Here is a 12,738-nt window from a genome sequence, read left to right as displayed (position 1 = left end):
ACTGTCGCTGTGTCCTTGGGCAAAACACGCCATCCGTATGTGTTTTCATCTGGGTAAACACTCTGAATTTTGCAGAACACTACTGTAATGTGAAAGGGCATCTGGTGTAAAGAATCTGACCAACCACCGTACAACTTTTGCGTGTTCTGTATTTTAATTTTTTTGTTTTTTGTCTTTTGCAGAGATTATGAACGATGTGATCAAGAAGATTAAGAAGAAGGGAGAATGGAAGGTGAGTTAACACGAAAAGTGTTTTGACTTGAACATAAAGCATAAATAATAACTGTAATTAAAGGTGCACTGTGTAACTTTTTGGTTGAGGGTCCGTCACCTGTTTGTTTCTATAGATATGTCATTGCTCTCCCTGGAATATTCCACAGTATGACATTAAATGACTCTGCTTTACATTTATTCAATCCCAGCTGATTTATACAAAACCAGTGATTTGTCCCAGTTTTATACAAGAAATGTCCCAGGTGTCCTTATTTTTTACCAATTTGATCCCAGCCAACAGTAAAAAGAGGCATACATTGTCATTTGTTGAGGTAAAATACAGAAAAGCTGCTTAAAAATGACAAAACACAAAGAAAATGTGACTGTAGTGACTCACATTAGTGCCGACTGCAGAACAATTTCATTATTACCAACCAACCCAAACCAGGGATGTCCCAGTTTTTTTATTTTGAAAAGCTGGTCACCCTAGACGTGTAAAGCCCAATTTATGGTCATGTGTCAAATCATCGAGCATCTGCATCGCCTTAAACCCCCTCCACAGAGTGTCTGTGTCGACCGACGTATATAGAGACAATGAGGCAGACTATAGAGACAGTAAGGCAGGTGTCATCAAACTAAGGCCCACAGACCAACTCTGGCCCTTCATGTTCCTTTGTCTGGCCCCCAGCCCCTCTGCCCACCACTTGAACTGACCCTATGAAGCAATCCTCAAAAGTTGTCATGGCCTATTTTTTCAATAACTTTTTGGCAAAGAATAACACATCTGCATCTTGTATTTTGTAGAATTTTCCAATTAAAAATGATATTTATATGAAGTATTTATATTTAAATTATTATATGACGTTAGGGGTGTCAAATTATCGTGTTAATTGCGATGAATTAATTACAGTCATATTTAGCGCGTTATGTTTTTAATCGCGTTAATCTCATTTTTAACCTCTAACTTTACTGTTTCTGTACGCGAGTTGCCTTATTATAAAATCTGTTTTTATGTGTTGTTAGGACACAGGCCCGCACTGTACAGTCCTGCTCTGCTCTCTCCCGCAAAGAATTGTAATTTTCATTCCCGTACTCGCCGCATCTGCGATAAACCTGCACATGTCTGATCTCTGAAAACATCGCGACACAAACACAGAACAGACTCATCTTCACCATCAACATCCCTCTGTCACAGAGAGAACATCTATATTCCACTGAGTCGTGTCCTTTAGTCATAGAAGCTGAATCACATCAGTGCAGAAGAACGTTTTTTTTTTTCACAAGAGAGTTTTTTTTTTCTTTTCTCCGCTTAGTTTATGCAAATGAGCCATGCGTTTGGTTTCTGTGAGACTTGCACAAAGCTGAATTAAACACATGATAATGTCAAACGGGCTGATGTGACTCTAGAGTGATGATGTTTATATATTGTAAAGTTGAGTTTATTTATGCAGATTAGTGATAGTAATAATAATGATACTTATATAAAAAGGTTAATAATAGTATGAAAATAATGTAATAATGAATTCAAATGAAAATACCTCAAGTTGAAGCTTTTCTCAGCAATTTTTAGGTGAGATTAAAAAAGAGATTAATTAGATAAATTAATTACAGATCATAATTAATTAATCTCTCAATTTTTTTTATCGTTTGACAGCACTATATGACGTATTTACATTTGCTGCAGAATTTTCATCACCTGACAAGCTCGAGATCAAACCTTGACAGTCAATGCACACGCAGAGTACTGTAGTGCAGTTAGTGCAATAAATGAAATATCTGTGGTATTTCAAATGAAAACAAAGTGTGAAGTACTTACTACTTTTGCAAGTCACTAGTAACAATATACAAATACGCGCAGGAAGGATGAGTTGATGTAGTATCAACTCAGTAGTATGGTTGTGCCAGGCTCATAATTTCTATACACAGTGAGGCCTGCTGCTGTCTTTTTGGTCTGGGTCATATAATTCTGTTAAATGGCCCTGACCCAACCACAGCCCCCAGCCCCATCACAGTCAGGAGCGGTAATGTGGCCCCCAGAGAAAAAAAGTTTGGTGGCCCCTGTAGTAACAGCTGTGATTGGTCCTCTCTACACCTGCTCTACATACATTTCCTGTTCTCCACTTTCCCACTTAATTTTGTAAACACAAACACAATCCTCACTTCCTAGCGTTGTGATGGTGGATTATTATTACTAGCACATAGACCTCGACGCAGATCCATAAATCAAAAATGACGGCGACAAGGCGATAATGTGCGCTGAGGCTGAGTCGACACTAGGGATGGGCATTCGATGAAATTTTCTTAATTGATCGTCGGAAGAATTAACGATCAATTATTGATTAATCATTAACGTTTTTATATTAAAATGATCATCATTATTATTACTATCTGCACTACTAATCTGCATAAATAAATTCAACTTTACGACATATAAACCGTAACCACTCTAGAGCCACATCAATCTGTTTGACATTATAATGCGTTTAATTCAGTTTTGCGCAACTCTCACAGAAACGAAACTTAAAACTGCATCGCTAATTTGCATAAACTAAGCAAAGATAAAACTACAGCTCTTGTGTCGCTGATGCGGTCAATTTCTGTCAGATTAAAAGACATGACTCAGTGGAATACAGGTTAGTGTGACGATATTTGCGTTTGTCAAAACCAGGACACCGTACGGGGGGTGAGAGGTGGGGCCTCGTCATCGACATTGCGCTACTCTCACCTGGCAAAGCTTTTTCCCACTGGACACAGAAACATACGTTCCTGCTTCATACACCGTGCACATGGCCTCCCACTTGTCCCGAACGCAACGGAACGCATGAAATTTCTTGTACAAGTCATCATTAAATATGCATTTGTGCTTCGGTTACGTTGCAGGCTGACCGACTGTTTGTGTCTCGCTCCTTCTGAGTGCAGAAAGCTACATGTACGGACCCCGGTTTGGTCATGCTACGCACAGCAACCTACATTCGGTTTGTCGATTAAAATGAATGTAATCGATGAAATTCTTAATGATCAATTATCGATTAATTGACTAATCATGCCCATCCCTAGTCGACACAGAACTATAATTCAGCCTTATCTTGGTCTGTTTTTTTCTCCATGAAGATTTGACACCATACTGTGAAACACTTCAGACAAAGCAATAACATCTCCATGCATCTGATGGACCCTCCACCAGAAAAGTTACACAACAGACCATTAAATAAATAAACACAGAAGTACAGGACTAAATGTGCCGTGTTTTGTCCCAGGCTCTGATCGTGGACCAGCTCAGTATGAGGATGTTGTCTTCCTGCTGCAAGATGACGGACATCATGACAGAGGGGATCACCAGTACGCACACGCACACACACACGCACACGCACACGCACACGCACAGTCAATGATTTTAAAGGGCCTATATGATGCTGTTTTCTGATCTATGTTGTATTGTTGTTTCTTCATCACAAACAGACCTGGAGTTGTGTTTTGTTTCATTCACACACATTTAAGTAAAAAATCCTGCACATTTATTCTGAGTTCTTCTCTCAAACAGACTCAGCACCTCGACTGTGTAATGTCATGTGCTAATACAGGAAGTGCTCCACTATGTTTTTGAACTCCACATACCATAACTAGAATCATATGGATTATTTCAAACCTGGAATTGCAAATATTTACTGAACTAAAGGTAAAAGGAGCTGTTATCTTGAAAACAACTGCTTCATGACATCACAAGGTGGAACAGAGCATTTTAAGCTTTGGAGATATAGACAGACTAATAATATTTTTGTATAATACAGGATCTTTAGCAAATAATGGCCATAATGACAGCAGAGACAGGCATCTGCTGGTGTCCATATGCCTAACGGTGCTCCTGAAAAAGGGTACAGTTCACTAGGAAAAAGAAAAATATCAGGCACTCTCTTATTTACTACAGAATATTTAAAAGCTTTTATTGTGAGTGGACAGGTAGCCTTCACTTCTTCTGATTGGGCACACGAGGTACAGTAGTAATTTAAAAGTAGGTGGCTGCCTAGGGCCCCCAAACCTGGAGGAGCACCCTACCAACTGCCCTGCCTAAGAGCCGAGGCCTCAGAATATAATAATAATAATAATAATAAAAAACGTATGTAATGGATGTAAACAAAAATGTAATTGTACTAGCAAAAAAATAAAACTACTTAAGTTCTGGTTTTCTAGTCGGTGACTGAACCAATAAAACAAGTTTCCAATCCACCATAATTCAAATAAATAGAGATGTGCATCACTCAAGAACAAAGGGGAAAAACAGACAATAAATATATAAAACAAACAAACAAACAAACAAACAAACTAACTAACTAACAAAAAACAGAATAACGGTGCATTATAGTGAGGGCCCCTAACTCAAATTTGCCTAGGGCCCCCAAATTGGTCTGGCTGGCCTTTGGATAATTTAGGTTGAATGTCATATCTGTACTCAGCCACTCTACCTTTGAGCCTCCTGAAACACCCACAGGGGCACTGAAGGCGGCACACCACATATTACAACTGATAAAGCTGTTAATTAAATATGTTTTATTTGTATAAATAAATGTCCATGAAAGTTTTAGTTTTCACCATATTCTCACAGTATCTGCAGTGTCCACAGTAGAAATTTCACTTTGGATCAGAAAGCCAAGTACTTGTTTTGGTCTCTGGAATCTCCACATTGGTTCTAACTTTAAAAATCTGGGTTTGCATGCAGTTGTGGAGGACATCAACAAGAGGAGAGAGCCTCTGCCGAGCCTGGAGGCCATTTACCTGATCACGCCCACAGAGAAGGTACATGTACAGTCGATTTTTTGTAACGAAAAACAGGCGTTGTGTTAAAAATAGTATTGTTTAAAAAGGCTACTGGTATCAAAAATAAGGTATTATGTAAAATTACCAGTACTGAAAAACAACTGCAAGGTACCCACCCCTATGGTCCACTACTGCTCCTACTGTGGACTTTCTAAACCAGGCTAAACACTGTAAATGAAATGGAATAATGTGTGGCTGTCCTACTTCAACACCTATTTATAAATGTTTATTTGTACCTTCTTTACACCAGTCAAATGCAAGCACAGTGATTAGTGATTTCCTGTTATGCTTTTGTCATTTTTGTAACCAATCAGGCATAGTTATCATGTTTTCCTTTTGGTTTTGTTTGTGTAAACCTAATCTAATGTGACTGCTGTCTGCTCTTTGTCCAGTCTGTCCACACTCTTATTGGAGACTTCAAAGATGCTCACTCATCCAAATACAAGGCAGCGCACGTCTTCTTCACCGACTGTAAGTACCACACGAGGAGCTGCCAGGTTTCAGATGACGTCATTCTACTCTTCAATTATATCTAATAAGGATGAAATGCAGATTATTGTTGTAATACAGTGAGTTCTATGGTCTAGTTGACAACATGTAGACTTGACCTTCATTTGAGAGTTTGACATCATCATTCTAAAATCTGAAAATTACACATAGTTAGCAGCTCTAAATAAGATGCAACGATGGGTAGAGAGTCTGAAAAATTCTCAAGTTAAGGCCGCCACACACTACAGCATTTTTTGGTCTTCAACGATTTTTTAACGTGTGACAAAAGGTGCACACTAGAGATCTAATTTTCATTCCTGCATCTGTGATATTTTGTCTCACTCCCACCCGCAAATCCTACAAGATGGGGAAGTTCGCTTTCTTAAACTCTTTCAAACATGAAGAAGCAGAAAGGAATTGTCTAAAATGTGCGTGACCTTAGTAGCCTGATTCATCAGCTGGTTTCACTTCGTGGAAAACGTCTGACCTCGCAGCACTAAGATTTGTTCGCTTGGCAGTAGGCGGGTACTTTTTTTATTAAACCAATCGCTGCTATTTGATCGTGACGTATGTAATGCACCAAATCCTGTAGAAAGAAGGACAATAACATCTTTCCCCTTGATAAAATTCACCAAACATTCTCTTTGTTCCGGCTTTAAATCCTCGATCTCGGGAATCGTTGCCAACACAGAATGTCTGTCTTCGTCTACATCCATCTCGACGCTTTGTTTACTGTTGTGTTGTACCACAAAAGGGACCCAGACAGGAGCCTGAGTTTGATGTCATGACTTCAGAGCTCACAGCTGATTGGCTGGTGCACCATCTACCACTTCCAGGGTTCTTGCAAACCATCTAGTGTATTCTGATCCCTGACCTAGTCGCTGGAGAGAAATGAAATTGAGCGGTCAGTCCCTCTCCTGCCCGCGTCCACAATGAGCTTTCAAAATGTGTCCCGCGCCGCACTGTTTTGCGTTGGTTTTGTGCAGGGCTCTAGTGCACACCACAGACAGGAGGAGAATCTTATGAGACTTAAAATCTCCGATCACAAAGACTGCAGTGGGATCTGTCTGCAGAAAACAGGATATAAAGTTGTGAGTGTAATCGCGTCAGCGGTTTCCTGTCTACAGAAAAACCAGTCGCTATGAGACTCTTAAGTGTTCAAAAGATCCGAGCTCTGCACTTCTAGTTTAGATACAAGTCAAAACTGTGTGATTATTATTTATGAAATGTGGTGCAAAACTTCAGATACAGGATTTTTAAAGCATATAAGATAGATAATAAAGTCCACAGGAAGTAGAGTCACTATCACTAATCTGCAGCTTCACCTCGATCCGTGCGCTGTGTGGATGTAAACAGACACACGTGAGGAACTACTCCCACCTTTTTACTTTTAAAGAACACCTCAAACTGGATTCACAGTGCAGTTTTGTGGACTGGGGTCATTTGTGGAGGACAGTTTCTATGGATAATGTGAATGAGATGCTGCACTTTAAATTTACAATTTTACAAGAGGTGAGGAATTGTCTCATTATTTTCGTGATATCCTGAATTTGTATCTGTGTCCATCACACCGTCTGCTCCTGATGCTCTGTTTTATTGGCTGTTCCTGTAAAATTGCTGATGTTTGGTGATTACTACTTACAAAGTAGCTCAGAGTCACGCTGACACCACACACACGAGGAGCCAGAATTACAGCCAAAATCGAGCAAATTCTCCTGTAATGCGTGGTGCCTTAAGAGTACAATTACTTGAAAATAATAGTACTCAAGTTGAAGTATACAAAGTAGTCATTCAAAAATAGATCAAGTAAGAATAAAAATCAAGAAAACAAAATCATATTTGAAGGAGCGCTGCAAGAAACACTAATCTTCATATCTTTTCTTATTGTCCACATAAATTTACTCACGGTGGGAAGAGGAAACAAAACTTTTAAGAGCACTGTTTCTTTCATAAAATTAAGAGTAAAAGTATGCTGGTAAATGTAAGTACTCGCCTCCTGATCATGTTTGTGTAACTGTGTGCCCCGTCAGCCTGCCCCGACCCCCTGTTCAACGAGCTGGTGAAGAGCCGCACCTCCAAAGTCATCAAGACCCTGACTGAGATCAACATCGCCTTCCTGCCCTATGAGTCCCAGGTACCACCGCACTAACGCAACACGCCATGAGCAGGTCCACGGACACAGGGCACACGCTGTACATATTGTCCATGTACACCGCTAGTATCTGACTGTAATGCCTCACCACAGTGTTTATTTTTGATCATATGTTATGCCACAGAGAGTGTTTCCATGTGCTCCAGTATTCCAGTTATGATCAGGTTTTTGGCGTGTCCTGGTTATGTTAGTGTGACCAGACGTTCCTATTTACCCGGAAGAGTCCCAGTTTTGAAGCCTGTGTCCCCGGTCCCAGCAGATTTATACAAAACTATTAATTTGTCCCAGATTTATCAAGAAATGTCCCAGTTGTCCCTGTGTTTGACCAATTTGATCTAAACCTGCAAGAAACTAAGACTAAACCAGGACTACATCAACTCTAAAACAGGACTATCACAATTTTTGAATAATCTGATCCCTGCCAACAGTAAAGAGGAAAATTGTCATTTGTTTTGCCAAAATAAAAAAAAAAAGTGTTTGCAAATGACCATAAAGCAAAAAAATGCAGTGACAGGAGTCCCTCAAATTATGACTGACACGAGAATGCACAATGTTACACGCTCTTTTCACAATTATATTTATACCAACCATCCCAACCCGGGTGTGTCTCAGTTTTGAATTTTGAAGATCTCGTCACCCTACGTTATGTGTATGTCCATGTAAACACAGTATCCTGATGTCAGTCTCCTGGATGAGCCAGTATCAGGAGACTGATAGCCTGATTCATCAGCCTCTTTCACTTCGTGGAAACCGTCAGACCTCGCAGTGTTTTGGATTTGTTCACTCGACGGTACTTTTTTATTTAAACAGTCGCTGCTATTTGGTCATGATGTATGTAATGCATCAAATCCTGTAGGAAGAAGGACAATAACGTCTTTCCCCTTGATAAAATTCACCAAACATTCTCTTTGTTCCGGCTTTAAAAAATCCTCGATCTTGGGAATCGTTGCCAACACAGAATGATTGTCTTCGTCTACTTCCATGTCGATGCTTTGTTTACTGTTGTGCTGTTCCACAAAAGGGACCCAGACAGATGCCACGAGTTTGACGTCATGGCTTCACAGCTCACAGCTGATTGGTCGGTGTGCGGTCTACATTTTCCGGGGTTCTTGCAAACTATCTAGTGTATTCTGATTCCTGATCTAGGCATGAGGCATGTAAACGCAGTATCCTTATTTCTCAACACTGGAGCTGTACTGAGCATGTGCGAACTCAAGTAACATACACAGCAGGAGCAGCAGGAGCAGCAGCTTCCCCAAAACCTTGGTAGTTGTGGATAAATTCTTCATGGAAGAATGTTTATCTTTTGTGAAGCTTATTGGTTGAAGATTTGGTGATGGGGCAGACTTACGAAGCTGTTGGTGAATACGGTAGACATTTACACACGCATTTTACCACAGAAAACCATTAACCGGAAGTTCTACAAACCTACAGCGGGCAACCCTAACCCAGCCGGCTGTTGTGGAAAAGATCAGTATTTAAATATTGAATATATACAATATCATATTTTAAAGTAGGTCATTTGCAGCTTATTTGACTCCAGTACTCCCTTTACCCATTTCCCCTGATTCCTTTGTCTGTGTGAGCTTTTAGAGAAAGCACAGGCTCCTCTCTCCTGCCTGTCCTCTGTCATTAATTCAAGCTCACTGCTCTTAGCTGCGGGCCACTACCACAAGCCCCGCCCACTCACCGGACCAACCGCGTCCACACGCCTCCGCTCGGCCAGTGAGACGCCAGGCAGGGGCCCTTCTGCAGAGCGGTCATGTGACTGGACAGATGGAGGAGAGAGGAGAGGAGAGAAAGGCAGGAGGAGATAGGAAGTAGGATGCTAGGAAGGGTATATGCAAAAGGGAGAAATGAGGTTCAAGGACGCTCAATGTGAGTAGGAGAGACAGAGGCAGTGGAAGTGCTTAGGACAACCGCGTCAGGCATTTTTAAAGGTTTTTTGGGAAAATGCAAAAACAAGCTCCCTACATCAATAAAATGTGTGGGTCATTTTGTGTTTTTATGCCTGTAAAAATGGTTCTGATTGGCAGAGGACAGGGCCAATGACACCTACACCAGGGTGACCCGATTTTCAAAATCAAAAACTCAAAACCAGTTTGTGATAGTTGGTAATAATGAAATTGTGAAATAGGTCCATAATTAAGAAAAACTACCTGTTATGCCCAATGGGTTATAGCTGTACAAACCTTGCCTCCCTTTCTACTCTAGAAAAACTGCCCTACTTGGTTTACTTTGTTCAAGTTTCTTCGTTTTTTCTGTTTGCACTTGGCCCATTCACAACTAACATCAGTAGTGAGTCATATTTTCTTTGTGTTTCTGTCAATTTTTGCAGCTTTTCTGTATTGTCCTAAACAAATGACAATTGATGTCTTTTTATTGTTGGCAGGAATCAGATTGGTCAAAAATAAGGACACCTGGGACATTTCTTGTATTAAACTGGGACAAATCAGTGGTTTTGTATAAATCTGCTGAGACAGGGGACACAGGGCTCAAAACTGTTACTGTCCCGGAATTCACTAATGACTAAAGATTCTACAGTTATAATTAAAAATCAGTTTCATAGACAGGCATAGATAGATAGAGTCCCTGACAAAAGTCTTGTCGCTTATCCATTTTGTAGAAACAAAAGCTTATAACCTGACTTTAAATTAATCGATTGGTTTTAGAAATGTCTCATATGAAAAAGCTAAAACCCTCCCAAATTATGCTCAATATACTAAAATAAATTTGCTTCACTGAAGAAAGATTGATCATTTAATGAACACAGAAAGGTCAGATTTTGGCAAGACAAAAGTTTTGTCGCCTACAGAAAATTTAACAAATAATTCACTTCAAATACAAAAATATGTTGCATAACGTCAGTGAAGTAAGTAGTGGTGCTGTGAGATCCACATTTAATATCTTGTATGACTTCCATGAGCTTGAAGGACTACATCCATGCAGTTTGACAATGATTCATACAATTTGTTGATGAAGTCATCAGGAATAGCAAAGAAAGCGTCTTACATGCCTCCCAGAGTTCATCAAGATTCTTTGGTTTTGCCTTCCATGCTTCCTCTTTCATTCTACCCCAGACCTGCTCAATGATGTTCATGTCTGGTGACTGGGCTGGCCAGTCCTGGAGCACCCTGATCTTCTTCGCCTTGAGAAACTTTGATGTAGAGATAGAAGTATGCGATGGAGCACCAACCTGCTGCAAAATTTGACCCCTTTTATGGTTGGTAATGTAAGAGGTAGCTAATACTTCTTGATATTTTAGGCTATTGATATTGCCTTCCACCCTGCAAATGTCTCACACACCCCCATACTGGATGTAACCCCAGACCAGGATTTTTCCACCACCAAACTTAACTGTTTTCTGGGTGAATCTTGGATCCATGTGGGCTCCAGTAGGTCTCCTGCATTATTTGTGGGGGCTGTGATGTAATTCAACTGAGGATTCATCTGAGAAATCCACCTTCTGGCACTTTTTCAGTGTCCATCCTTTTAGCAGGCTGTGGGCCTTGGCAAATGCCACACGGTTTTTTAATTGCCTTTTGTTTAGTGCTGGTTTCTGTGCACTGATTCGACCATGGAGGCCATTTCGAGACAGAATTCTACAAACTGTTGTGGTTGACACAGGGACTTGAGGTGACCAGGCCTGGTGGAGTCTGCTGCAATGGAAAAGGGGCTGTCCTTGGATTTTCGAATCAACAAACGGTCCTCCCGAGCAGTTGTCTTGCGGGGTCTGCCGGACCTGGGCTTGTCAAAAACATCTACAGTCATTTCAGATCTTTTTCTTATTCTTTGTACTTGACGCTGAGACACATTGAAGGTGTCACCACCTCAGCAGTGGATCTGGTCTTCAGCCTCTTGATAATTAACGCTTTGGTCTCAGGATGGATCTTAGGCATGTTGTCAGAGGTCAAGTTGCAGTTGATGTGAAGGTCTGGTGAGCTGGGGTTCTTTTAATACACACCCACTAATTGATTGATCAGTAACTGATCACAGGTGAGGCTGTAATCTAGGATTGGGTGCATCATATGACAAGGCGACAAGACTTTTGTCTTGCCAAAATCTGTGTTCTGTGTTCATTAAATGATCAATCTTTCTTGAGTGAAGCAAATTTATTTTAGTATATTGAGCATAATTTGGGAGGGTTTTAGCTTTCATATGAGACATTTCTAAAACCAATCGATTAATTTAAAGTCAGATTATAAGATTTTGGGTAACACTTTATAATAACTACAGCTTATTTAGCCTTAATAAAGCATGAACAAAGACTGAATTCATAATGAACTAAGACTTAATTAATCATGAGTCACACTTAGTAACTACTTAATTACTACCTTAATTAGCACTTAACTTCCACTTAATTCGCCTGTGCTCTAAATAGTTACTCATAATTATTTCATACTTAATTACTCATGAACTCAGCATTTGTGTGTGCATTTGTAAATGTATACTTAAGTACAAATTTGAGCATTTATTGATGATTAGTAAGCTATGAGACAATGATTTACTAATAATGCAATGCAATGATAATTCAGGCAGCTATTATCTGTTAGTTAAGTCTTTTTGAGAGCTTTTCTAAAGTGAAGACTAATTATGCTTTATTAAGCATTTGTTAAGGTTGGTCAAATTCCAGAGAAACAATAATCAAATTTTCATAATTATTTAGGAATGTGATAATGATTAACAAATGTCTAAGTAACACCATTAATTGATGATTAGTTCAACCAGTAGTTAATACTTTTTTGTAAACTTTTCTAAAGTGAAGACTGTTTGGACTTAATTAAGGATTTGTTAAGGTACTATACGAGCCATTATCTAAGCCTGGAGTGTCTTGACTCATTTCCCCCTGAATTTTAACTTCAGCAGCGGTGAGAATCAACACGACATAAAAAAAATAAGACAACAAACATGGATACAAAAATGTGTATTCAAATAATTTTCAGAACATTTACAAACACAGTGTCAGTATTCTGGTTTGTGAACTCTTTTCTTTTAAAGGTTTCAAATAACTTTGTGAGTAAAAAAACAAATCTAGCCATCAACTAATTAAAAATAAAACAAAAAAACTATAA

The 12,738-nt window shown here is 39.6% G+C and overlaps 1 protein-coding gene across 1 annotated transcript in view; it reads left to right on the top strand.

Annotated features, from left to right (window-relative positions):
- Positions 1 to 12,738, top strand: part of stxbp1a (syntaxin binding protein 1a) — an 80,412-nt gene that overhangs the window by 21,609 nt on the left and 46,065 nt on the right. Inside the window, exons 2-6 of the mRNA XM_055154115.1 lie at positions 183 to 232; positions 3,471 to 3,552; positions 4,928 to 5,004; positions 5,418 to 5,496; positions 7,545 to 7,648. Of these exons, the coding sequence (XP_055010090.1) occupies positions 183 to 232; positions 3,471 to 3,552; positions 4,928 to 5,004; positions 5,418 to 5,496; positions 7,545 to 7,648 (392 nt within the window). The remainder of the gene's footprint in view (positions 1 to 182; positions 233 to 3,470; positions 3,553 to 4,927; positions 5,005 to 5,417; positions 5,497 to 7,544; positions 7,649 to 12,738) is intronic.

Source organism: Boleophthalmus pectinirostris, unplaced genomic scaffold (assembly GCF_026225935.1).
Source record: "Boleophthalmus pectinirostris isolate CB_2022bp ecotype Guang Dong unplaced genomic scaffold, ASM2622593v1 HiC_scaffold_18, whole genome shotgun sequence".
NCBI classification, from domain to species: Eukaryota; Metazoa; Chordata; class Actinopteri; order Gobiiformes; family Gobiidae; genus Boleophthalmus; species Boleophthalmus pectinirostris.
The sequence above is the reverse complement of the archived record's forward strand: the minus strand, read 5'-3'. Positions and strand labels throughout refer to the sequence as shown.